Source organism: Trichechus manatus, unplaced genomic scaffold (assembly GCF_000243295.1).
Source record: "Trichechus manatus latirostris isolate Lorelei unplaced genomic scaffold, TriManLat1.0 scaffold00338, whole genome shotgun sequence".
In the NCBI taxonomy this organism is placed as follows: domain Eukaryota; kingdom Metazoa; phylum Chordata; class Mammalia; order Sirenia; family Trichechidae; genus Trichechus; species Trichechus manatus.
The window spans coordinates 261,675-288,258 of record NW_004444274.1 but is presented as its reverse complement, the minus strand read 5'-3'; the positions used below and the strand labels follow the sequence as shown (position 1 = coordinate 288,258).

The window sequence follows — 26,584 nt, the reverse complement described above, 5'->3', positions numbered from 1 at the left end:
GGGAGGCGCGCGGCTGCTCTGGGTGTCGCTATTGGCGCTGCTGGCGCTGCTCTGGCCGAAGCCCGGGCTGGGCCGGCAGCGAGAGCGCCTCCGCGTGCGCTTCACCCCGGCCGTATGCAGCCTGCGCTGCGTCCATGGGCCCACCGGCCCCCGCTGTACCCCGACCTGCGCGCTCCGCAACGCCACCAGCGTGGACAGCGGCGCACCCGGCGGGGCGGCCCCGGGGGGAACCGGCTTCCGCGCCTGTGAGTGCGGGGAGGTGGTCCCGAGGGAGGGAGTCCCGAGGGAGGAGGATCTCTGGGGATGGGCAGACAGTTCCCTCGGGAGAAGGAGCCCAGATTCCATGTCCAGGAGTGCTGAGGAATTCCTAGGGTACTTGGCGAAGGAAGCCGCAAATTCTTGGCTTGTGGAAGTTGGTCCTGATGGTCCCGACCTTTGCAAGCAATGAGGGCTCTCAGGGACCTGCGGCGTCTCACGTGAGGGGAATGGGGCCAGCTTTCACGCCTCTGAGTCAAGGTGGGGATACGAGAATTGAGGGGCTTGGGAGCATTTGGGACGGGGCCCTGAATTCTGAAAGTAAGAGGTCCCTGGGGACTGAGGGAGTTTTTAGGGCCGCGTGGGAAGGGTGTCTCAGTTTCTGCATCTTTGAGTGAGAGGAACTAGAGGAGTCGGGATGGGAGTGCCTGTGAGGCGGGGGACTGGGATGAGGGAAGTTGATCCCCAGAGCTGAGAGGAAAAGGGCCCAGAAAGGGGTTCTCTGCAGGACCCTGAATTGCAAGAGGTCCCACATGCCGGAGAAAACCAGATAGGCCTAGGGGAAGGGGCGCCCCCTGGGGACAGAGGGGATGGGAGAAGGGCAAGCACCAGACACCCCGGGAGGTGGGGAGCCTCTGGGGTTCAGGTGAGGTGGGGAAGGCGAGTCACCTGGTGACCCTCGGGGTGGGCGGGCCCTTCAGGGTCGGGGCCGCCCTGCCCCCACCCTTAGGCCCTTTGGAGTGGGGAGTGTGGGCCCCTGGCGCCGAAAACTCGCCCAGCCTGGCCCCCAGCCAGCCCAGCCCGGCCGGCGTGAGCTCATCTCCCGCCTGAGCCCCCGCCCGCTGCCACTCCCTCTCTCCTCCCCTTCCTCCCTCCTTCCTCCACTCCCTCCGACCCAGCCCAAACTCGCCCCGGCCGGTGCCAGACACCGTGCCCAGGCGGGTACCAGGCCTCTGGAGGCGCAAGGAGGAAAATGTGAAGGGGGACTGTCCTTGGCAGGACCCCGATGTCCTCAGCTCCCCACTCCTCCAGGGGCTTGGGGACTGGAGTAGGCCATGCCAGTCTAGCGGCCCACCCAGGGTGTGGGCACCCTCAGGCAGCTGGGCTGGGGACCTGCATTCAGGCCAAGAGTAGGTGGAGAAATGCCTTGGAGGCTGGGAAATGTACCCCAAAGCCTGGTTGGGTTCCCATGACCCCCAGCAGAGACCCCTTCCCATCTGAAATCTTGATTGTGGTTCAGCCTCTCCTAGATCCTACCACTTAACTAAGGATCCCCATTAGAGCACCCTGGAGTTCTGGCCTGACTCCCTCAGCTGGGGGACTCCAGAGTCCTTGCCTGCAGATCCCCAAGTCCTTTCCCCACCCCTGTCAACAGACTCCAGAGACCAGCTCCTCCAGCGAAGTTCCCTTCCATCCTTCCTAGGTAACCCCCCCCTAAACTGGGCCCCTCACTACAGAACTCTGTAATCCTGTCCATCCCTCCCCACTTTCAGAAGAAACCCCAGATTACAATTACGAGCCCGATAGAGTGGTGACTTCCCTCTCCACTGAATTCTCTTCTACAAAAGGCTGTCATTTTCTTCTATTTCCAGCTGAGCCTACCAGAGTCTCATCAAAAACAAACAAACAAAAAATGTTGCCATCAAGTGGATTCCAATTCATAGCAACCCTATAGGGCAGAGTAGAACTGCCCCACAGGGTTTCTGAGGAGAAGCTAGTGGATTCGAACTGCTGACCCTTTAGCAGCCGAGCTCTTAACCACTGTGCAACCAGGGCTCCAGAGTCTCACTGTAGATTCCAAATTTCCTGTGTCTCCAAGTTTTGCTCTTGCAGCTGATGGCCTTCCCAAGGAACCTCTGAACCTCTCTCTTCGGAGGACCCCAGAGTTGGTCTCTATAGCTGAGTCTCCCTAAAGGACTCCACAGTGCTCCCAACAGGCAGTCCTTAAAAGACTAATCCCTTAGCTGAGGAAGGGGGGCTTCTCAATATCCTCGGGTCTTCCCAGCCACTCATATGCTGGGGAACCCCAGGAGTCCGATTTATTCATCTAAGCCCTGTTCTCAGCGCCCTCAAACTGGCCACCTCCTAGAAGGCACCAGAGTTCTGTTTTCTAGGTAACTTGCCCCAAAAGAATTAGGAGGACCTTTCTCTTGTCAGGTCACCTCAGTTTCCTCCAGGCTAGGCTCCCTCTCCATTCCAGAAACCTCGAGCCATCTTCGAAACGCAGACTGCTGCCCTCTAGCTGATCTCCTTCCAGGTCTCTAGCCCCCTTCCCCTTCTAAACTGAGGGGGCTTTCCCCTCTCCTCCACGGGTGGCTCACAGTCTCACACACGCCTCCCTGGACCGCCCCGGCCTCCTGTCCCCTCCCTCCCCTCCGCACAGCTGTCTCCAGCTGTTCTCCAGCCGCCCCAGGGGAGAGAGGGAGGGGGTGCTCTCGCAGAACACGTACGACCTCTTTGGCTCAGTGGACCCGGGGCTCCCCAAGGGTCCGGAATGCGGAGCCACCGCCCTGCCCCCGCCGCACCCCTCTCTTTGTTTACCCCGCCGGACAGCTGGCAGGGCCCCGCCCGGAGGTGGCCTGGGGCCCAGCGAGGGCGCGCTGAGGGGAGAGGAGACGCGTTCCCGCTCGGGGCCACGCCCCGGAGCTACCGAAGGCGAGAAGGCGGGGCTAGAACTCCGAAGCCCCGGCCGAAGGGAAGGTGGGCGGGGACAAAGCCCCGTGGGCCGACCTAGGACGCCTGGAGAGCCGGGAGGCGGTGTGAGCGAGCCTGGACAAATCTGAGGGAGAAAAGGGAGGTGGGCGGGGCTAAAGGCTGTCAGGTTAGACGCCCTGATAGGCGGGGTTTCGGATCACGCGGGTAGTTGAAGGTAGAGTGGGCGGAGCTAGAAGGGGGCTCACAGCCAGTGGGCGGAGCTGGGACACTGTGGACCCGGCCACAAGGGGTGTGGGCGGGCCTAGAATGCTCTGGAGACAGAGTCGGGAAGGGCGGTCGTGCCTGGGAGTGGCTAAAATGTGGTTTGAGTCAATGGAAGGGGCCCTCGCTGGGTGGGCGAGGCTGGAACAGCATAGCACCCAACCAGACTACGGGGTGGGCGGGGCTAAAACGCTAACGAAACATAGTGGGCGGGACTGAACCTGTCTAGGCAGGTCTGGGACGCCGTGGACTCAGAAAGTGGGATCTGCTGGACTAGAGCGAGGGGCCATGGCGACAGGAAAGTAAGAAAATGCACCTTAGGGCGTGGCGAGCCCACCCAATGGGCGGGGCTATACCACAGAGCTGAACGACTGGGCTGGGCCCATACAGGTGGCCTGAGTTGGGGCAAGGCCACAAGACAGCTAGGGAACAGCGTTTTAGAACCTACTAAGCCTAGTAGCCCTGGTGGTGCAGCTCGGCTGCTAACCGAGAGGTTGGAGGTTCGAATCTACCAGCCACTCTGCGGGAGAAGAAGGTGGCAGTCTGCTTCTGTAAAAGATTTACAGCCTTGGAAACCCTATGAGACAGTCTACTCTGTCCTAAGGTCGCTATGAGTCGGAATCGACACTGCGGCAGTGGGTTAATAAGCCTGAAGGCGTAGTTATAACACAGAGGACTGAGCTAGCTTGAGTGCCCTGGCCCCAGAGGTGCCTAGGGAGGGGTGCCGACCTTGAGTGTTCCCGCTTTCCCCCTAGTCCTATGTCCCTTGATCTGTCACAACGGCGGTGTGTGCGTAAAGCCGGACCGCTGCCTCTGTCCCCCGGACTTCGCGGGCAAGTTCTGCCAGCTGTACTCATCGGGCGCCCGACCTCCGGCCCCGGCCATGCCAGGCCTCACCCGCTCCGTGTACACGATGCCACTGGTCAACCATCGCGATGACGAACACGGTGAGGAAGAGTGCCGCCGGAGTCCCGTCCGACCCTCTGCCCACCACCTCACCTTTCCTCTGACCCCCATTTTTCCCGCCCCTAAGTACCTGTCCCTAGCTCGCCCCTGCCCCCACTCCTAGTCTTGCCCGGCCCTGCCTCCTGCCAGGCGTGGCGTCTATGGTGAGCGTCCACGTGGAGCATCCGCAGGAGGCGTCCGTGGTGGTGCACCAGGTGGAGCGTGTGTCTGGGCCTTGGGCGGAGACGGACGCCGAGGCCGTGGCGCGGGCGGAGGCGGCGGCGCGGGCGGAGGCGGCGGCACCTTACACCGTGCTGGGACAGAGCGCGCCCCGCGAGGACGGCTACTCGGATTCCTCCGGCTACGGTTACTGCTTTCGGGAGCTGCGAGGAAGCGAAGTGAGCAGAGGCCAGTGGGGAGGGGCCTGGAGCGTGCCAACGCGCGGGGGCGCGCTCACCCAACACTTCCCTACAGTGTGCGTCCCCGCTGCCCGGGCTTCGGACGCAAGAAGTTTGCTGCCGAGGGGCCGGCTTGGCCTGGGGAGTTCACGACTGTCTGCCGTGCTCGGAGCACCTGGGTAAGCCCCAGGACGTATCCGAGGATCGCGGAGCTGGGGAGGGGTTTGAGCCCCGCTTACCCTGTTTATATTTAAACCACGTGCACAAGTTCTAGGCACGCCCACTCCGTTGTGGCAAGGATTTCCAGTGTAGACTCGTCCATAACGTTCTGGGACGACCCATCCCCAGCTTCTGACTTTGGCCACTCGGTTCTCACCCCATCTTTGTGCTTTGGCTGCACTCATGCACTTCTGGAACCTCCCAGTTTACCCTGTCAGACATCCAACCTAGGGCTGACCGTGCATTCAAGCCACACCCAGCACCTTTCAGGCTCCCCACCTTCAGCTCGCCCACTCCCTTCCACCCGTCCCAGGCCCATCCTCCTCGTCTCTCCACAGGGAACTCCAACCAAGTGGGCGCCCCAGATAGACCGTGTCCAGCAGGCTTTGAAAGGGTTAATGGGTCCTGTGAAGGTGAGATGGTCGGGTAGGAGTGAGGCAGGGGCTGGGCTTTGCTGGGGGAGGGGCTGCGGTCCGGGACCTCACTGTGACCTCCCCATTCCTATCAGATGTGGACGAGTGCGCGACCCCAGGGCGCTGTCAGCACGGGGAGTGCGCGAACACGCACGGCGGGTACACATGTGTGTGCCCCGATGGCTTCCTGCTCGACTCGTCCCGCAGCAGCTGCATCTGTGAGCTTCCAGGAGGAGGCTGAGGCCGCATCACATGCCCCCAGACCATATCCAGGGCCTCTGCTTCCCTCAGAGCCCCCTTCACTCTTAGATGCCCTGCAGAACTTCTCAGACCCTCATATACTCTCAGACTCCCTGGACCTTCTTCACACTCGGCTCAGAACACCCTCAGATCCTCTTAAGAACTCCTCAAAACGTTTTGGATCCACGGACCCCTTCACATCCACAGACTATCTTCAGCTCCCCTCCGGCTCCCAAGTCGCCCCACTCCCCCTTGGACCACCAAGCCATCTTCAGATCCTCATATCCCTCTAAGACCATCCCCCATCCCCCCCCCCAGGTCCTCAGATCCCCTCAGCTCTTCTTCAGCCCCCTTCATGCCCCCAAACAGTTCTCAGACCTCCAGACCCCTTTTGGCCTCCCGTCAGACTGCCTTGGACCCCTCCCAAACGTCCTTCACAGCCACCAAACCCTCCCTGGGGACCATTCCCCTGCCTGTGAGATCCCTCTGCTCCGCCAAACCCCAGCCCCGCCCTAACTAGTTTCCTTCCCCTTCCTATTCCCCAGCTCAACACGTGATCTCGGAGGCAAAGGGGCCCTGCTTCCGCGTGCTTCGCGAGGGCGGCTGCTCGCTGCCCATCCTGCGCAACATCACCAAACAGATCTGCTGCTGTAGCCGAGTAGGCAAGGCCTGGGGCCGGGGCTGCCAGCTCTGCCCACCCTTCGGCTCAGGTGATCGCCTCCTGCCCCAGCCCGTCCCAGATGTGACACACACAGCGCTCAGTGTAGGCCCCGCCCTAGACCCAGAGGCATGCTACCCACTGTCCTCGGTCTTACCCCCAACCTCAGAGAAGAGCTATCTTCAGACTGGATTCCTCCCCGGCACCTCCCCCACTCTTGGCCAAACCCATCCTTGAGACACCATGCCGAAGTTAGGCTGTTCACCAGGAGCGCTGCCAAGGCCAGCCTAGGCTTCGCCCCAGACCCCACCCAGACGCGGCCCATCTCTGAGACACCTCTCTGGCAATCTAGCTTCTGCCTAAAACTAAACCCCATAAAGGAACCGTTTCCTGACCTACTATTCAGTCCCTGATAGACCCCAAACCAGACCTCACCCTCAACTCCTGTCCCTGCTGCCATCCCCAAAGGGGAAAAAATTCCTTGGTTCCACCCTTAGTCTGTGGGACATCCCTTTCTTTGACCAGGGGCCCACTCCATGCCAGCATCCAACCCAAACCCCAGACACACTCTCAGGCCAAGCCCTGCCCCCAGCCACCAGCTGAGGCCCTGCCCCAGATGCCCCTCCCAGCTCTCATTCCCTCCTGTTCTCTCCACCTCTCTCTGCCCCTCTCCCTCTCTTTCTTGTTCCCAGAGGGGTTTCGGGAGATCTGCCCGGCTGGCCCTGGTTACCACTACTCAGCCTCTGACCTCCGCTACAACACTAGACCCCTGGGCCAGGAGCCACCCCGCGTATCCATCAGCCGGCCTCGCCCCCCACCTGCCACCTCTCGTCCACCAGCAGGTGAGCTGACTCTTCCAGGAGGGCGTGCTATTTCCTCATAAAGAAAGGAGGAGAGAGGAGTGAGGACACTTGAACCCAAGTCCTCACTCGCTGATACCCCTCTCTTACCAGGCTTTCTGCCCACCCATCGCCCAGAGCCCCGACCTGAACACAGACCTGAGCCCAGACCTGAACCCCGACCTGAACACAGACCTGAGCCCAGACCTGAACACAGACCTGAACCCCGACCTGAACACAGACCTGAACCCCGACCTGAACATAGACCTGAACACAGACCTGAATACAGACCTGAACACAGACCTGAACCCCGACCTGAACACAGACCTGAGCCCCGGCCTGGCCCTGAGCGTCCCCGGCCCAGCATCCCTGCCTGGTCTGGTCCTGAGATCTCTGAATCAGGTGCAGTGGAGGGACAAGGGCGTTGATGGGGGTATTATAGGGAGGGGGTGCTGGGGAAAAAGGAAAGAACAAATAGGGATGCCACAGGCGGAGGAGTTAAGGAATGGGTGGGAAGAGATAGGGGTTTGAAGGTTTGGGTGGTGGTTAGATCAGAAGCTAGGGTCAGACAGACCTGGGTTGAAGTCCTGTGTCCGCTGGGCAAGCCTGAACCTGTTTTCTCATCTGTAAAATGGAGTTCACTGTAAGGATTCAATGAGATGTCTCTGAAGTGTCTGGCACACAGTAAGCGCTCAGTTACTGTTATACACGGAAGACACTAAGAAGTTATCTCAGCCAGAGGTTGGAAAGCAATGTATTCAAAGATGGAAGACACCTTAGAGCAGCATTCCGATGAGAACTTTCCATGACAAAGGAGAGGGGGTCAGAGATGGAAGGCTGGGCTTGCAGAGGGGCATTGATGAAGGTGTTGTAGGCAGGGGATCTGAAGGGATCGTACTGGGATGAAAGGGACAGAGGAGTCAGAGATGGAGGAACCCTGGATGACTGGACCCCCTAGGTCCCTCCATGTGTCAGCGCAACCCCCAAGTCTGCGGCCCTGGACGCTGCATCCCTCGCCTCAGTGGCTACACTTGCGTGTGCGACTCCGGTTTCCGGCTCAATCCCCAGGGCACCCACTGCATCGGTGAGCCGGGCGGACGGGGTGGACGGAGACAGGGCAAGGGACTCTGCCCAGACACCCCTTGACCAGCCCCCTCTGTGCCCTCAGACGTGGACGAATGTCGCCGCATCCCCACGCCCTGTGCGCCCGGGCGCTGCGAGAACACTCCGGGCAGCTTCCGCTGCGTGTGCGGCCCAGGTTTCCGAGCAGGCCCGCGGGCGGCCGAGTGCCTGGGTGAGAAGCCCGCTCCATCCGGTTCTAGGACCCACCCCTGCGAGGGTCCAGCTCCCGCTTTCGCTCCCGACGAGCTTCCGCCCTCCCAGACCAGCTCCGGTGCTCCCTTGGGCCCCATCACTGCGCCACGCCCAGACAGGCCTTTGGGTCGGGACAGGATCCCAGCCCCACTACAGACCCGCCTCCGTCGGCGATCACGTCCCGGCTCCGCCTCTCCCTTGGCCCCGCCCCTCCCTTGTCCCAGACTAGATTCCGGGCTTCCCCCTTGCCCCGCCCCCACCCTACAACTGCTGCAACCGCTCTCCTGACCAGGACCCCTGATTCCACCCCTGTCACACCGATGCTCCGTTCCAAGAGCGCCTCTTCGTTAGCCCCGCTCCTCCCTTCCCTTTGCCCAGTCCGCAAACCTGCCCTTCCTGCCCTTGCCCTGCAAGGACCCTGCCCTGTCCCATTTCCCCCCTCTCCGCCCCTGACCTGGCCTGGTCTGCAGCCCTTATTGTGCCCTCCCGGTTCAAGCCCTGCTTTCGACTTAAACCTCCCCATCCGAGCCTGCCTTACCGCCTCTGGCCGGGGCCCAAGCTTGGCCCCACCCCTGGCCTCTCATCATCTCTCTGGGGAGTGTCTGCCCAGCCCTAGCTACCTGGTTTGTGCCCGCAGACGTGGACGAGTGCCACCGCGTGCCGCCGCCGTGTGACCGCGGGCGCTGTGAGAACACACCAGGCAGCTTCCTGTGCGTGTGCCCCGCCGGGTACCAGGCCGCACCTCACGGAGCCAGCTGCCAGGGTGAGGGAGTCAGGGGACAGAGAGGAAGGGGGTGTGGGAAGAAGGGTAGAGGGGCAGTGATGGCGGATGGAGAGACTGAGCAGCGGGACACAGGGAGGTTGACTGTTGGGAGATAGAGGCCGAGTTCTGACAGCCAGACATGTAGACTGATGGGGGCTGTAGAGATAGTGCCACGTGGGTGGAGGGGCCCAAGTAGTGGAAGACAAGACAGGCTGAGTCACAAGGGATGGAAAAGCAGAGGGGTGGGGGATGGAGATGCTGAGTAACAGGCAAAGGGAGGCCGAGTTATGGAGACCTGAGGAGAGTGAGATCCACTGAGGAGGACCAGAGAGGCGTCCCAAGAGTGGGACAGGTAGCTTAATGGGGATTGAAAAGGCAGAGGGGTAGAGGGCGCAGAGTCGGAATGCTGGCTGATGGACAGGGAGGCGTAATGATGGAGATGGGAGGCGGGGACAGAACGATGATGTATGGAAAGTCAAAGTCATGGAGGTCAGAGAGGCAGGTGGGACATGGGGGCCTTAAAGGAGGTGTGACCCCGGGCCCTTTCACTGAGCAGATGTGGACGAGTGCACCCAGAACCCGGGCCTATGTGGTCGAGGCGTCTGTGAGAACCTGCCCGGCTCTTTCCGCTGTGTTTGCCCGGCTGGCTTCCGGGGCTCGGTGTGTGAGGAAGATGTGGATGAGTGTGCCCAGGAGCCACCACCCTGTGGGCCAGGCCGCTGCGACAACACAGCTGGCTCCTTTCACTGTGCCTGCCCCGCCGGCTTCCACTCCCGAGGGCCGGGGGCCCCCTGCCAAGGTGAGGGTGCTGAGTCCAACACAGCTCCACCACTGTTTGCTGTGGGGACTGGAGAGGGACACTGTTGGGGGGCAGGGAGGCAGAGTGAGGGGGCTCAGTGTTGGGGGACAGAGGCAGAGTGATGGGATACTGAGAAGGGTAGGAAAGGTCTGACTCCAGAGTCTTCCCCTTTCTCCAAAGTGTGAGCGTGCTCCCCATTCCTCCTCCGTTTTTGGATGAGACTCTTGTGCTTGTGGGCACCCTAAGGAGGGGACAACTATGAGGCAGGGAAGGCGACATGGAGGAGGTGGTACTTTAGCCTTACGCTGGCATTGGAGAGACCATTAACTGGGAAGATGAAGGAGGCGGTTATCCTCCCAGACGGAGGGAGCAGCTTGGGCAAAGTCCAGGAGGCTGGTTCAAGACTGGAATGTTGGGGTGGGTGGTGATGGTAATGGGGATGGGTCCAGGCCCCGTCCTCAGCCCCATTGGCCCCCTCTGTCCCAGATGTGGATGAGTGTGCCCATAGTCCCCCGCCCTGTGCCTACGGCCGGTGTGAGAACACAGAAGGCAGCTTCCAGTGCGTCTGTCCCACAGGCTTCCAACCCAACGCAGCTGGCTCCGAGTGCGAGGGTGAGACCTGGGAGGGAGGGAGGAGTGGTGATGGGTGAGGGGGGCGCGGGGCTGCTCCTTCAAGGCCACTCTCCCCTCTGTCCCCCCCAGATGTGGACGAGTGTGAGAACCACCTGGCTTGCCCTGGACAGGAGTGTGTCAACTCACCTGGCTCCTTCCAGTGCAGGGCCTGTCCTGTCGGCCAGCACCTGCACCGTGGCCGCTGCATTGGTGAGACCAGACCCCAGGCTGTGGCCATGCCCTTGGGCCTGCATCATGACCCCTCGCCCTGAAAGCACCCCTGACCCGGACCACAATCCTGACATGGCTCATAACCTCCTGACCTCAACCTCGATCTCCTACCCCTGAATGTGACTCCTAACTCTGTGATCCACGAACCCTGAAATGGACTGTGACATTTGAGCCTGTGATCCCTGTTTATAACTCTTTTTTTTGGTTCGTTTATTGTTGTAGTTTAAGTGAACGTTTACATTTCAGGTTAGTCTCTTATATCAAAATTTATACATACATTGTTATGTGACCCTAACTGCTCTTTCTATACTGTGACTGCACACTTCTCCCTCCCACCCATGATTTCCCGTGTCCATTCAACCGGCTCCTGACCCTCTCTACCTTCTCATCTCACCTCCAGACAGAAGCTGCCCGTTTAGTCTCATGTATCTACTTGAGCTAAGAAGCACACTCTTCACGAGTATCATTTTATGTCCCAGAGTCCAGTCTAATCTTTGTCTGAAGAGTTGGCGTTGGAAATTGTTTTAGTTCTGGGCTGACAGAGAGTCCGAGGGCCATGCTTTCTGGGGTTCTTCCAGTCTCAGTCAGACCATTAAGTCTGGTCTTTTTACTAGAATTTGAGTTCTGCACCCCACCTTTCTCCTGCTCCATCCAGGACGCTCTGTTGTGTTTCCTGTCAGGGCGGTCATTGGTGGTAGCCGGGCACCATCTAGTTCTGGTCTCAGGCTGATGCAGTCTCTGGTTTATGAGGCCCTTTCTGTCTCTTGGGCTAATACTTTCCTTCCTGCTCATAACTTTTGACCACCACACTGATAGCAATTATAACCCTCCTGACCCTGACTGTCCCCTGGCCCTGTCACCCCAAAACTGTGACATCTGACCCTAACATGACTTTTGATCATAATTCTGACCACAACTGTAACCCCTGACTCTAATCCCTGATCCTGTCTCTTTCACTGCCCCTGCCCCTTATCAGAGTCCCTTCCCTGGTGCCTGATTGGGTTCATGATCTCTGACCTCTGACCCCTGACTTGAAGCAGAATTCTGGACCCTGACTGTAACTCCTGACCCTAACTGGTCTCAGATTCCAGTCACTGATTGTGACCCTGACCCTGATTCCCGAATGGGTCCAATGACCCTGGTCTATAACACCTGACCCCCTAACCTACGTAATTTCTGATCCCTATCCCAATCCAGGGAGCCCTGGTGGCACAGTGGTTAAAAGCTCAGCTGCTAACCAAAATGTCCGCAGTTCGAGTCCACCAGCCGTTTCCTTGGAAACCCTATGGGGCAGTTCTACTCGGCCCCATGGGTCGCTATGAGTCGGAATGGACTCCACGGCAACGGGTTTGGTTGTTGTTGTATTGGTCCCCCTGCTCACCTCCGCCATGCTTTCACCCCATCTCCCTCCCAAGACACTTTTCACCACCTCCCCCAGGCCCCTTTGTCCCAAAAGGATCCATCGGGCGTGTTTCCAGATCAGACCCCATCTGAAACTCCCTCTCCCACAGATGTGGACGAATGCAGCTCCGGCGCCCCCTGTGGCCCCCACGGCCGCTGCACTAACACCGAAGGCTCCTTCCGCTGCAGCTGCACGCCAGGCTACCGGCCCCCGGCTAGTCAGCCCGGGCCCTGCGCAGGTGGGAAGGGTGGTGACGGGGTCAGAGAGTCTGGGAGTGGGCCTGGACAAAAAAAACAAAACAAAAAACATTGCCATCGAGTCGATTCCTACTCATAGCTACCCTATGGGACAGAGTAGAACTGCCTATAGTTCAAGGAGAGGCCGATGGATTCGACCTGTTGACCTTTGGTTAGCAGCCCTAGCTCTTAGACACTGGACTAAGGGGCTGTGGGTGGAGCTTGGAAACCGGAAATCTGGGGTGTGGCTTGTGGGCAGGGCTCCTTTTTGGGGGCGGGGCTTAGGATGGGGGACGGGTCCAGTGACCCTCAGTCTTATCCTTCACGTACCCTAGATGTGAACGAATGCCTGGAGGGCGACTATTGCTTCCCCCACGGCGAGTGCCTCAACACCGATGGCTCTTATACCTGTACATGTGCCCCCGGCTACCGGCCTGGACCCCGCGGAGCCTCCTGCCTTGGTCCGTACCGGGCTGAGCCTGAACCGGGAAAGGGCGGGCTTATACCAGGAAAAGGCGGGACTGAGAGAAGAGAACGGAATGGCCCTGGGGTGGGTGGGACTGGGGGGTGGGGCTTAACGCACCGTGGGGGCGGGGCTTATGGGAGCCGCGTGGCGTTAATCGGAGGGGCGGGGCATAGATTGTTGGACCGCGATTGGAGGGGGCGGGGCTTGCAGGGAAGGGACGCATAAGGCTGGTAGGGAGGAAAAAAGAAAAAAAAAAGAAAGAAACCCAAACCCCTGGCTGTTCAGTCAATTCCCACTCTTAGTGACCCTATAGGACAGGGTAGGACTGCCCCATAGAATTTCCAAGGAGCGGCTGGTGGATTCGAACTGCCGACCTTCTGGTTAGCAGCCGAAGTCTTAATCACTGCACCACCAGGGCTCCTAGGCAGGTAGGGGAGGGAGTTAAAGGCCTTGGAGCCAGGAGGGGCGGGGAAAGGGAGGCGGAGGGGTGTGGCCGGACTGTTAAGCAGAGGAGGAGGTGGGGCCGCGGTTTCCACCCAGTCTCTGGTGTCCGTAGACGTGGACGAGTGCAGCGAGGAGGACCTTTGCCAGAGCGGCATCTGTACCAACACCGACGGCTCCTTCGAGTGCATCTGTCCTCCAGGCCACCGCGCCAGCCCGGACCTAGCCTCCTGCCTCGGTGAGAGGCTCCGCCCCACCGGGCCCTTTTGCCTCCCAGATTACCCCTTCTCTGCCTCCTTCCTTCCCCGCCTTCCCCTTCTGACTCCTCCATCTTCCCTCCTTTGCCTCTCCCTGCCTCCCCCGTCAGACGTGGACGAGTGCCGCGAGCGGGGCCCGGCCCTGTGCGGTTCTCAGCGTTGTGAGAACTCCCCCGGTTCCTACCGCTGTGTCCGCGACTGCGACCCTGGCTACCACGCGGGCCCCGAGGGCACCTGTGACGGTGAGAATACCGCCCCCCACGACGGCTTGCCGGGGTCTGTCCCCGTGGGGAACCAGGAGGGGTGCCCTGCCTCACAGACCCTTACCACTTCTCATTGTGTCCCTGGTGGAAATAAGTCACCGTTGAGTCCTTGTATTTTCTTGTGGGGGGGTGTGTGTTTGTGTGGGGACACTTCTATCAGGAAGCAGACCAAACCTCGCTTCCAGAAGCAGGCCATGCCCCCTCTGCAGCTTCCTCCAGTCCACCTATTAGGCTGTACCCCAGTGAGACACCTCCCAACAGTAAGCACTGTTAGGCCCCGCCTCTTCCAATCTTCCCTCTTCTTAATATTCAGTTTGGAGGGGCCCACTCCACCCCGCCTTCCTACTTCTAGCTGCCCCTTCAAGGTCCAGCTCTAGTTGCCCTAGGCCACTTCCTTTCTCAATGCAAAATTCACCGAGGTTCCTCCCAGCGCTGACCCCTGCCCACTAAGTTCCACCCTTCCAAGTTCCATTCATCTCTCCAGACTCTGCCCTTTTGGGTTTCACAGCCCTGCAGAACGCATAGGCCTGCCTCTTCTCCAGCCTTTGTTTCCCCTTCAGACCTGACCCATTCTACTCCTTTTTCTATGACCACTCGGCTCCCGCCAGGCTGCAGGAGGGTATTGACAAAGACAGGAGTCTGGTGGTAATCTAAAATGTTTTGGGATCTTGTGTGGGTCAAAATTCTGTGGAACAAATGAAAGGAAATGACGGGCTGCATTTGGCTCTCTGGTTGCCTGACTCCCAGAAGCCTAGTTTCAAGGGATTTCATTCATTAACTCCACAAGAATTCTTTACGCATCTCCTGTGTGCGGGCACTGGGGGCACAACAGGAAATGTTGTTGTTAGGTGCCATCGCGTCAGTTCCAACTCAGAGCGTCCCTGTGAACAACAGAACAAACACTGCCTGGTCCTGCACCATCCTCCCAATCCTTGTTATGCTTTAGACCATTGTTGCAGCCACTGTGTCAATCCATCTCGTCATGGAGCTGCCATTCTAGTGAGGGATGCAGACAATGAATAAATAAATAAACCCAAGATCCACCCGGTAGAGAATTGTTGGGCAGCTACTGTGTGTCAGGCACTGTTCTAGACCCTGGGAATACAGCAGGGAACAAGACAGACACAAATCCCTGCCACTGAAGAGTTTGCATTCTAGTGGGGGTGGCAGTGGGCACACCCATAAAAATATGAATATAAGGTAATGTCAGGTTTAAGAAGAAAAATAAAGCAAGGTACATGGCCAGAGATGACAGGACAATTGGTGGGGGGCGGTGGGGGGGGGATGCCAGCAGGACTTGACCAAGACACGGGAACGAAGGAGGGAACCGTGCGGTTAGGTGAGGGAAGAGTGTTCCTGGCAGAGGGAACATCAAGGGCAAGGCCTTGAAGTGGGACCATGTTTGGGCTGTTGGAGAAATGGCAATGAGGCCTTAATGTTTTCAACACTCATCCATCTTTAGAAGCTCATGCTCCTAGAACATCAAAGTCACAGAGACTTCTCCAACATGGGAACTGGAAGTGGGATTGGAAACCTGTGAATCCAGGCCTGTGACCTTGCTTCCCCACCCCCTGCCCACTCTCTTGCAGATGTGGACGAGTGTCAAGAATATGGCCCCAGGATTTGTGGGGACCAGCGCTGCGAGAACACCCCCGGCTCCTACCGCTGCACGCCGGCCTGCGACCCTGGCTACCAGCCCACACCAGGGGGCGGATGCCAGGGTGGGTGTCCATCAGGTGTTGGGTGTGACATGGAGGGGGTAGGAGAGGGCCCAGCAATGGCCTGACTGTCTGGTGGTTGCAGATGTGGACGAGTGCCGGAACCGGTCCTTCTGCGGGGCCCACGCCACGTGTCAGAACCTGCCGGGTTCCTTCCAGTGCCTCTGTGACCAGGGCTACGAGGGGGCGCGGGACGGGCGTCACTGCGTGGGTACGGGGCTCCAGGGGGTGGGTGGGGTTCGGGTGGAACCAGAAGGTGGGGAAGGGATTGGTCAGGCCCTGCTCCTCTCCATAGATCTGGACAAATGTAAACTTTATGGTTGTGCAATTTGGACCTTGGATTATAAGATCATCTCCATATCACTCAGGATTGTCTGGCTGCAAGTGACAGAAACCCTATTCGTACAGGCTTTATATTTTTGGTGCTTTTTTAAAAACCTTTTTTATTGTATCTTAAGTGCATATAAACATCCTTTATTCCAACATTTTATGAAGAAAACTTTTGAACATATAGCAAATTGAAAGAATTGTAGAATGAATGCCTGTATGCCCATGACCTAGATTCTATTATTCTCATGTTACTATACTTGCTTTGGAGCCCTGGTGGTGTAGTGGTTGAGAGCTTGGCTGCTAACCAAAAGGTCAGCAGTTCAAATCCATCAGCCGCTCCTTGGAAACCCTGTGGGGCAGTTCTACTCTGTCCTATAGGATTGCTATGAATCAGAATCGACTTGACGGAAATGGGTTTGATTTTGGTTTATACTTGCTTCAGGGAGCTCTGGTGGTGCAATGGTTAAGCGCTCCACTGCTAACCGAAAGGTTGGTGATTTGAATCCACCAACAGCTCCGTGGGAGAAAAGACCTGGCCCCCCTAAAGATTACAGCCTAGGAAACCCTATGGGGCAGTTCTCCTCCATCCTATAGGATCAGTATGAGTTGGAATCGACTAGATGGCACACAACGACAATCGTTAACTAGAGTTTAATATGTGTTTTCAGATGTTTTCATTTGAGGTACAATTTACATACAGTGAATGTGTGAATCTTAGATATACATTCTCTAGTTTTTGACAAATGCAAACAGAACAGGCTATCTTTTTAAAAAAGGAATTAAAACTACCAAGTCCTGGGATATATCTGAACTTCAGGCATAGCTGGATCCAGGATTTTAACCCAGGTGGTGGCCGTTTCCACTACTTAGCTCTGCTTTCCTCCATTGGATTTATTTTCAGGCAGACTCTTTTCACACTGACAGTGATGGCCCTACCACCTCTGGGCTAACATCCTCAGCTTGGCAACCCTAGAGCTAAAGAAGCCGTAGTCCACAAGTCGATTCCGACTCACAGCAACCCTACAGGACAGAGTAGAACTGCCCCATAGGGTTTCCAAGGCTGTAAATCTTTACGGAAGCGGACTTGTCACATCTTTTTCCTGTGGAGTGACTGGTGGGTTTGAACCGTCAACCTTTTGGTTAACAGCTGAGCACCTAACCACTGCACCACCAGGGCTCCTAGGGCTAACAAGGGAGCCTCTTTTTCAATATTTCCAGCAAAAGTCTCAGGTCTGGCTTTGATTGGCCCAGCTTTGTCACTGTGTATCTTTGAACCAGAGAAATGCAGTAATCTGATTGGCCATGCCTAGGGCTTGTGCCCACCCCGGGAGTAGACTGAGTCCTAATCAAAACGCATGCTTTGAAAATGGAGGAGCAGAGGGTCCCAAGGGAAATTCAGGGTGTATACCAGAGAAAAGAGGATGGAATTTGGCCGTTAGAAATACCCATTATATTTGAAAGCTCAGATTCCGAGATCTTTGGAATCACAGAAGTTCGGTACCACTGATTCCCTCTCCCCGTTGTTTCCTGCTCACAGATCTGAATGAGTGTGAAACACTGCAGGGCGTGTGTGGAGCTGCCCTGTGTGAGAATGTTGAAGGCTCCTTCCTCTGTGTCTGCCCCACCAGCCCTGAGGAGTTTGACCCCATGACTGGACGCTGTGTTTCCCCACAGGCTTCTGCTGGTGAGACTGATGTCAATGTCTATTTAATTGATGGCTACTGGCCCTCTAGGAAAATGATGTGGTTTAACGATCCTGGGTGTGGACAGCTGCCATCAGTTAAATGTTATGCTTAACGATTAAAAAAACATTTCTTTTTTTTTTTAGAACACATGGCTTAACATGGGTAGCGGGATTCAGTATCAGAACTAGATCCTAGCCCTGGCTCTACCACATTTCTCCATGTAACAAATGTTCACATGAAATCCACTGCGTTCAGGGGACAGAGTAGTGACCACGAAAGACCGTTGCTTCTCCTCAAAGGGCCCATGACCCAGTCAGGCAGACAGAGAGATTACTAGACAGTGGCAGCCCGGTGCAACCAGACCAGAGGGAACACAGCTGTGATGGGGAAAACCCAGGGGGGTTGGGAATCCAGGGGAGATGCCTGCCCCAGCCTGAGAGGAGGATTATGGAGGGCTTCCTGTAGGAAGGGGTGTCTGAATTAAGAGCAGTAGGATGAGTAGGTGTGAGTCAGGCCAGTGGGTGAAGGAGGGCATTCTGGGCAGAGGACACAGCAAGGGCAAAGGCCTGGCAAGGCAAGAGGCCACCTGACAAATAAGTTCAGTATCACATGTTTCCAGAGCAAGGGAGGGAGGGGGGAGAGATGGAGCTGGAGAAGGAGGCAGGGGTTAACCAGAACTCACGGGAACTTATCATGGCCTGGAGATTGGCCTTTGCCTGAGGGTGCTGAGGAGTGTAATCTGACTTTGAAACCTTCCTCTGACTGCCATGTGAAGGTGGATTGGAGGGGTGACACTGGGGGCTGGGAGCCTAAGGAGGAGGCTGGGGCAGAGACCTGGGCAAGAGGACAGGGCTGGACCAAGGTGGGGGCCGAGGGGAAGGGAGGAGATGGTGGGTGGGAGAAAGGCCCAAGAGGCCAGATGGACAGGCTGGGGGGCTGTCAGGGTAGGGAGACATGTCCAGGATGAGGCCTGGGTTTTGGGGTGAAGATTCTGAGGCCAGTTTGAGACAGTTGGAGGTGAAGACCCAAGGAACACCCAGAGAGGCACCCAGGAGGCAGGGGTTCCCCCCGGCCCTGGAACTGAAGCTGCAATGATGGATGAGAGAGACGCCTGGGAGGGTGGGAGGTGGGGAGGCAAGAGATGCAGAAATAACCAGGAGCGAGAGTGGGAGGAAGAGGGACAGTGACAGATGGTGAGAGGTGTGGAGTCAGGAGGGAGATGTGGGATCCTGAGCAGGGTTCTGCCATTGATAGCTGGGTGCCCTCCGGGCCTCAGTTTCCCCATCCATAATATGAGGGACCGGGCTGGGGGGAGTCAGCCCACACTGGGCTAAGGACCCTTTTCTCCCCAGGCATGTTCCCCGGCTCACAGCTCCAGGTGCCCTCCAGCCCGGGTCTGCCGGCCAGGCCACCCCCGCCACCCCCACCCCGCCGGCCCAGTGTGCCACGGCAGGGTTCTGTGGGCAACGGGCGCCGGGAGTGCTACTTCGACACAGGGGCCCCAGATGCATGTGACAACATCCTGGCGTGGAACGTGACGTGGCAGGAGTGCTGCTGTACTGTGGGCGAGGGCTGGGGCAGTGGCTGCCGCATCCAGCAGTGCCCAAGCACCGAGACAGGTGGGCACGGGTCGATGGGAGGACACAGGACTGAGGGGCTGAGTAGAGATAGGTGGGCATGGGGCTGGGACAGGAGGCATATTTGGACATGGGTACTGCAAGGGCAAGGGTGAGCTGCCAGGCAGGTGGGCATGGACGGGCATGAGGCTGAGAGGTGGGCGCACACAGGCACGGGCCTGGGGGCTTGAGGAGTGAAGGGTAGGCACAGAGCAAGCGGAAGCACTAAGACAGGTGGGCATGGGCAGGCCCAGGGCAGGGGCTGGGACACAGGTGTCTGAGCTCAGCTTTGTCTCTTTGTGCAGCTGAGTACCAGTCATTGTGCCCCCATGGCCGGGGCTACCTGGCGCCCAGTGGAGACCCGGCCCTCCGGAGAGGTGAGGCCAGACTTCAGCTTTCACCCACCCTCAGCCCCCAGGCCCAGCTGGGGTCTCCTCTGCCTCATCCTGTCTGTTTTCTTTATCTCTGTCTCTCACCTGTTTCTCTGTATCTCTTCACCCCCTCTCCTCTGTCTGTCCCCATCTCTCTGTCCCTCTCCTGCCTGGTCATGGCCTGCCTCACACCCTGCCCCGCCCCCATCTCTTTTGCTGGGGGCGTGCCTCTGACCACCCTTCCCGCAGACGTGGACGAGTGCCAGCTTTTCCAAGACCAGGTGTGCAAGAGCGGCGTGTGCGTGAACACGGCCCCGGGCTACTCATGTTACTGCAGCAACGGCTACTACTACCATGCCCAGCGGCTGGAATGCGTTGGTAGGAGCCAAGCCCGGCCACTTCAGCCCCTCTCTGGAATGTTGCCATTACCCGTGGGAAGTCCTTCCAGGAGTCCAGACGCTCCAGCCAGTGCCCTGGGGAGAGAGAGACAGGAAAGGGTAGAGGGGTATTGAGGGGGCTGCCTCTTCACGGCCCCCCTCCCTGTCTCCCTAGACAACGATGAGTGCGCAGACGAGGAGCCGGCTTGTGAGGGCGGCCGCTGCGTCAACACCGTGGGTTCTTATCACTGCACGTGCGAGCCTCCACTGGTGCTCGACCGCTCGCGACGCCGCTGCGTCTCCAACGAGAGCCAGAGCCTCGGTAACCCCGCCCGCTAAGCACATTCTCGCCCCGCCCAACTGGTTACGCCCCGCCCTGGTCCCGCCCATGCCGTCTGTCTCTCACTCCCTTGGCTCATTCTCCTGCCAGGCCACGCCTTCCCAACGGCCACGCCCCTCGGGCCCCACGAGGGCTCTGTCTTGAGTCTGATTCTGAGAGGCAAGATGGCCGGGAGGTTAAAGGCGATGGTTTCAGTAAAGGCAAGGTTTTAGAGGCAGCCTGCCACTTACTGGCCAAGTGAGCACGTGTACTTTGCTTATTCCCCTGTGTCCGCCAGCTTCCTTTCTGCACATTGAGTGGTCACAGTAGCCCCTACATTGTAAGCTGGCTATAAGGAATTTTATTTTTAAGGACTTAGAACGGGAGTGGTCTTACTAAGTGCGAAATAAGTGCTTCCTGTTATTTCTGTGTCTCTGGGTCTCTGTTTCTCTTCACCTCTCCGTGGGTTTCTGCCTTTAGGTTTTTCTCTGAATTCCTGACTTTCTCTGGATCTTTGTCTCTGTGTCCTTGTCTCTGGAGAGAGAGAGACATAGAAATAATAACAGGTGGTTGTTGTGAGGTGCTGTCAAGTCGGTTCCGACTCATAGCGACCCCGTGTGCAACAGAACGAAACGTTGCCCGGTCCTGCGCCATCCTCACAATCGTTGCTGTGCTTGAGCCCATTGTTGCAGACACTGTCAATCTATCTCATTGAGGGTCTTCCTCTTTTTTGCGGATACTCTACTTTACCAAGCATGATGTCCTTCTCCAGGGACTGGTGCCTCCTGATAACATGTCCAAAGTATGTGAGACGAAGTCTTGCCGTCCTTGCTTCCAAGGAGCATTCTGGCTGTACTTCTTCCAAGACAAATTTGTTCATTCTTCTGGCAGTCCCTGGTACATTCAGTATTCTTTGCCAACACCACAATTCAAAGGCATCAATTCTTCTTCAGTCTTCCTTATTCATTGTCCAGCTTTCACATGCATATGAGGCAATTGAAAACACGTGGCTTGGGTCACTTGCACCTTAGTCCTTAAAGTGACACCTTTACTTTTTAACACTTTAAAAGAGGTCTTTTGCAGCAGATCTGCCCAATGCAATGCATCGTTTGATTTCCTGACTGCTGCTTCCATTGGTGTTGATTGTGGATCTAAATAAAATGACATAACAAGCAGCACTTATTTAAGGAGCCCTGGTGGCACAATGGTTAAACGCTCAGCTGCTAACCGAAAGGTCGGTAGTTTGAACCCCTCAACCGCTCCAGGGGAGAAAGATGTGGCAGTCTGCTTCCTTAAAGATTTATAGCCTTTGGAAACCCTATGGGGCAGTTCTACTCTGTCCTATAGAGTCACCGTGAGTTGGAATTCGACTCTGCCGCAGTGGGATTTTTTGGTTTAGCACTCATTTAGCCCTTAGTCTCGGTTTCTCGTCATCCCTCTGTCCGTTTTTCTTTGAGTCTCTGACTCTTTGGATGTCTTTCTCTCTATTTCTTTGGGTCCTTCCTTTCTCTCGGTTTGTCTCTCTGACTCTCTCCCTCTGGGTCTCTCTGGGTCTGTGTCTCTGTGTGTTTCCATCTCTCTCTCTGGCCACTGACCCAAACTCCCACCTCCTCCCACTTCCTGTTTCTACAACATCTCCCTACACCCTGAGGCTTCATTCAAACAATGCCCAGAGGGGAAAAGCAACTACCCCGAGGTCACACAGCCCTCTCTAGGCTGGGCATGGATAGAACCCTATCAGGCCCTATGTCCCAGCCACTGGGCCCCTCTTCTGTCCTCTCCTCCTGTATGCCAGCCTCATGCCAGACCAAGCCTATACTCCATCTGGTATTCTGTTCAGAACCCTGGGGCTACCTCAGAGGGCTTCTGGGAGTCAGATCTCAGCTGATGAGAGACTTTGGTGCTGGGCAGAGGGTGGCTGGGCCACTCCAGCAGCAGAGGGGTCTGGGCAGCAGGGAGGGCCCCCTAAAACCTCTGACCCCAGCCTCCCCTCCCCCGACCCTAATGCATGCTGTCTCTGCCTCCAGAGGACAATCTGGGCGTGTGCTGGCAGGAAGTGGGGGCCGACCTCGTATGCAGCCGCCCACGGCTGGACCGCCAGGCCACCTACACTGAGTGCTGCTGCCTGTACGGCGAGGCCTGGGGCATGGACTGCGCCCTCTGCCCCGCCCAGGACTCAGGTATGGCCACTGCCTGGGCACAGGGGCTCTGCACCTAGGGTTTCAAGTCCAGGTCCTGATGAGGACCCCCCAGTCTCCCCCAAACTTGACCCCTCTAACCTCTATGTCCAAGCCCATCCCTAAATGTTGGTCACTTAGACCCCAAGGCACATCTCAAAGACCTCCAAGTCTCAGCCACAGAAGCTCCAAGGCCTGGCTCAGCAGGCCCCATAGTTTCAGCCCCACAGGTCCCCATGGTCTGGTCTCCCAGACCCTCAACTCTTGGTTTCTACAACCCCAAGACACAGCCCATGAGCTGCCCTCCCCAAGTCCTGGATTTTAGACTTCAAATACCAGTTGCTCTGATCCTGCTGTCCTGGCCCTACAGACCACAGACCTCCAAGTCCCAGCCCCATGGACACCCACATCCTGGTGCCCATGACCCATCACATAGCCCCAGAGATCCCCAAGTCTTGGCCCTTAAAACCCCTGAGTTCCAGCCCCAGAGACCCCAATCCTTAGCCCTTGGGAACACAGCCCCAGACCCAAATACCCTAATCCTGGGTCCTCAGATCTCCATGTCCCAATTACTCAGGCCCTGTCCCCCATGCTCTGGCCCTTTAGGCCCCCAATAACAGCCCCTGGATACTCCAGTCCCGGTCCATGAAACACCCCATTCCATTTCTTCAGGCTTCTAGTCCTTGCTCCCCTGGGTCCCTCAAATCCTAGCACCTTGGAATCCCAAGCCCAGCCCTCACCTTCAATCTTGGCTCCAGAAACCCCTGATCTGGACCCTCCTCCAATCCCGCCCCCTCCTTTCAAGCCCCTCACATCCCATGCCCGAGCCCAAAGCCCTTCCCCAGCCCCTCTGGGCTCCTCTTCCTGGGGTGGGGACAGGAATGGTAGGTGCTGGGACAAGTGAGGCTCATCGTCTGGCTTGGCTCCTGCTTACAGATGACTTTGAGGCCCTGTGCAATGTGCTGCGGCCCCCTGCGTATGGTCCCCCGCGGCCAGGCGGCTTTGGACTTCCCTATGAGTATGGCCCAGACCTAGGTCCGCCTTACCAGGGCCTTCCGTATGGGCCCGAGTTGTACCCAGCGCCAGTGCTACCCTATGACGCCTACCCACCACCACCTGGGCCCTTCGCCCGCCGGGAGGCTCCTTACGGGGCACCACCCTTCGACATGCCCGACTTTGAGGACGACGGTGGCCCCTATGGTGAATCTGAGGCTCCTGCCCCACCCAGCCCGGGCACCCGCTGGCGCTATCGGCCCCGTGATACCCGTGGCTCCTTCTCGGAGCCCGAGGAGTTGCCTGAAGGTGGAGGCTATAATGGTGAGCGCTGTGGGCAGAGTGAGGGAGACTGAGGGCGGGGGAGGGAGAAACAGCGCGCAAGAGAAGCCTGGAGAAAGGGTCAGGGAAACGGGAACACGCAGGTACAGAGGGAAGGGGCGGATAGGAGCCATGACGAGGAACAGAAAAATATCTCTACGGACCATCAAAGAAAGGGATGGGGACAGACGGGGGAAAACAGTCAGAGCGAGAGACCAACAGGGAGAGATCTGGGACAGGGAGATACATTTATGGGAAGAGAGAGATGCCACGGAGAGCAGGCGCTAAGACGCAGAGGCAGAGAGAAACTGGGAGACAGATGGGGACAGACATGGCGAAAGAGAGCGGGGGAGAAAGGAAATGAGACAAAATGGAAAAAGGTAGAGAGACAGAGACGGGGAGACCCAGGGACAAGGAGAGAGGGATGCAGCGGGGAGACAGAGAGGGATCAGCCAGAGAGAAGCCACAGACTCATAAGAAACGGGGAGGCGGGAAGTCGAGAGACATGGAGCCACAGAAAGAGACGGGGAAAGCCAGGCGCAGAGCGAGATAACCCCCCTGCCCCCCAGCTCCCCCCACAGCCCTGGGGCATGATGACCGGTTTAGATGAGACAGCCAGGGAGCCCCACTGTGAGGGGATAAGGGGCGAGAAGGCGGGGATCCTGAGCCATGGAGGCCCTGCGTTCTCCGCAGGCGCCCCAGCTGGGCGGTATGAAGGTCTGGAGGCGGAGGAGTGCGGGATCCTGGACGGCTGCGCGCACGGCCGCTGCGTGCGCGTCCCCGAGGGCTTTACCTGCGACTGCTTCGACGGCTACCGCCTGGACACGACCCGTATGGCCTGCGTTGGTGAGAGACAGGCCTGGGGCTAGCGTGCGCGGGGAGAGGCGAGGCCGGACTGGAAGGGGTGGAGCCCTGACTAGAGGCTGCTGGTCAGGGACTTCCGGAAAAGACCTCACTAAAGGGTGCAGGCCAGGCAGGGGGGACGGGGTTTGACTGAAGAAAGTGAGGTCAGGGTGCACGCAGGGCAGTGCTTGGCCCTGAAACAGGATAAACCAAACCCATTGCTGTCGAGTCGATTCCGACTCATAGCGACCCTAGAGAACAGAGTAGAACTGCCCCATAGGGTTTCCAGGGAGCAGCTGATGGATTCGAACGGCTGACCTGATGAGCAGCCGTAGCTCTTAACTCCTGCACCACCAGAGTTTCTGAAACAGAGTAACCCATTGCCGTCGAGTCAATTCCGACTCAGAGCGACCCTATAGGACAGAGTAGAGCTGCCCCATAGGGTTTCCAAGGAGCGCCTGGTGGATTCCAACTGTCGACCTTTTGGTTAGCAGCCAAGCTCTTAACCACTACGCCACCAGGGTTTCCTCCGAAACCGGATAGAAGGGTAAAATCCTGCAGATGTGATTTCCAAGGACTCGCCATGCTGTCTTGGGCAATTTGTTCGATCTCTTTGGAAAGCCTCAGGCTTCCTCTCTGTAAAATGGGAATATTAATCATGTCTGCCTATTTTAGCAGTAAAGCAGAGTGGTTACAATGAAGGACTCTGAGGGAGTCAGACAGGCCTGAGGCTCAGCCCAGCGACTTGCTAACTCTGTAACTCTGGACAGGTCACTGTCCCTTGCTTAGTTTTCCTCGTCTGAAAGATGTAGTCATAGAAGATGCTTCATAGAACTGTTGTGAACATTGTTAATACGGATTTAAGATAACACTGAGGCCTATGTGTAAACTGAGGCTCAGAAAGGAGAATTGAATTCCCCAAGGTCTCACAGCCAAGAAATGGCTGGCTTGACCTGAAGTCAGACATGGGGCTGGGCACCCTGAGCTGGAGAGCTGGCCTGCTGTGTGACCTTGGGCAAGGGGCTTTCCCATGTTGGGCCTCAGTTTGTGCTCCTGTAAAATGGGATAATAGTACCTACCTCACAAGTTTGTAGGAGCCCTGGTGGCACAGTGGTTAAAGTGCTCGGCTGCCAACCAAAAGGTTGGTGGTTTCAACCCACCAACCCACTCCAGGGAGAAAGATATGGCAGTTTGCTTCCATAAAGATTTACAGCGGTGGAAACCCCATGGTGGGGCAGTTCTCCTCTGTCCTATTGGGTCACTATGAGTGGGAATCGACTGGACGGCAGTGGGTTTAGGTTTGGCTTTTTTTCACAGGTTAATTAGGAGAATAACGCTAATACACGTAATGTGCTTACAAAAATGCCTGACAGACAGTAAGCATTTATTGTTGCTGATATTACTGGCATCTTCATCGGCATTATTTTCCTAACAAAAACTAGTAAGTAGAGGCTACCATGCCCATCCTACAAAGCACGAAGCTGAGGCACAGAGAGGGTAAGCCTCCTGCCCAGGCTCACACAGCCAACAGGTGGAGAGACCAGATTCCACGCAGCAGGAGGTTCAGCATCCGTACTCGTACGCCCCAGGGGCCTAAAGGGCCAGGGAGGCGTCTTCCCAGGTCCCCAGCCCTGAACGGCGCCCCTTGTGCCCCCTCCCAGACATCAATGAATGTGACGAGGCTGAGGAGACCGCCCCGCTCTGCGTCAACGCACGCTGCATCAACACCGATGGCTCCTTCCGCTGCCTCTGCCGCCCAGGATTCGCACCCTCGCACCAGCCGCACCACTGCACGCCCGCCCGGCCCCGGGCCTGAGCCCCAGCACCCGGGATCGCTCACCCTGTGCTGCATACGCGGGTCTCCGCAGCGCACACGCGCCCACGCGCTTACGCGCATGCGCACAGGGACGCCAGCTCAAACAGAGAGAGACAGACTGATGGAAGGAGGGACGCCTCTCGTTGCCCGCCGCCGCTCCTAGCCCCTTGCACCGACGCTGCTGGCCCAAGCCCAGCCCACAGTTCCCTTCACATACCCTCTCCTTTTTTATAAAAATTTCCATTAAAAAACACCTATTTTGTACCTTTTGCCTCTATTTGTCTGCCTGTCCGTTTCTCAAAGTGACTGCAGAGACTGTTCTTTGAGCTACAAAACTACATCCCCTCCCCC

At 57.5% G+C, this 26,584-nt stretch overlaps 1 protein-coding gene across 1 annotated transcript in view; it reads left to right on the top strand.

The window, feature by feature from the left end:
- The window catches only part of LTBP4 (latent transforming growth factor beta binding protein 4), a 30,461-nt gene extending 4,228 nt beyond the window's left edge, over positions 1-26,233 (top strand). The window contains exons 5-34 of the mRNA XM_004390851.1: positions 3,927-4,118; positions 4,267-4,514; positions 4,591-4,693; positions 5,072-5,146; positions 5,242-5,364; positions 5,932-6,096; positions 6,737-6,886; positions 6,998-7,012; positions 7,181-7,285; positions 7,842-7,967; positions 8,052-8,177; positions 8,835-8,960; positions 9,517-9,759; positions 10,246-10,371; positions 10,462-10,581; positions 12,114-12,242; positions 12,576-12,701; positions 13,263-13,385; positions 13,515-13,646; positions 15,257-15,388; positions 15,471-15,596; positions 17,253-17,399; positions 18,753-19,019; positions 19,322-19,393; positions 19,637-19,765; positions 19,940-20,086; positions 22,111-22,263; positions 23,197-23,577; positions 24,268-24,420; positions 26,079-26,233. Coding sequence (XP_004390908.1) covers positions 3,927-4,118; positions 4,267-4,514; positions 4,591-4,693; positions 5,072-5,146; positions 5,242-5,364; positions 5,932-6,096; positions 6,737-6,886; positions 6,998-7,012; positions 7,181-7,285; positions 7,842-7,967; positions 8,052-8,177; positions 8,835-8,960; positions 9,517-9,759; positions 10,246-10,371; positions 10,462-10,581; positions 12,114-12,242; positions 12,576-12,701; positions 13,263-13,385; positions 13,515-13,646; positions 15,257-15,388; positions 15,471-15,596; positions 17,253-17,399; positions 18,753-19,019; positions 19,322-19,393; positions 19,637-19,765; positions 19,940-20,086; positions 22,111-22,263; positions 23,197-23,577; positions 24,268-24,420; positions 26,079-26,233 — 4,415 coding nt within the window. The remainder of the gene's footprint in view (positions 1-3,926; positions 4,119-4,266; positions 4,515-4,590; positions 4,694-5,071; positions 5,147-5,241; positions 5,365-5,931; positions 6,097-6,736; positions 6,887-6,997; positions 7,013-7,180; positions 7,286-7,841; positions 7,968-8,051; positions 8,178-8,834; positions 8,961-9,516; positions 9,760-10,245; positions 10,372-10,461; positions 10,582-12,113; positions 12,243-12,575; positions 12,702-13,262; positions 13,386-13,514; positions 13,647-15,256; positions 15,389-15,470; positions 15,597-17,252; positions 17,400-18,752; positions 19,020-19,321; positions 19,394-19,636; positions 19,766-19,939; positions 20,087-22,110; positions 22,264-23,196; positions 23,578-24,267; positions 24,421-26,078) is intronic.
- The last annotated feature ends 351 nt before the right edge of the window (positions 26,234-26,584 follow it).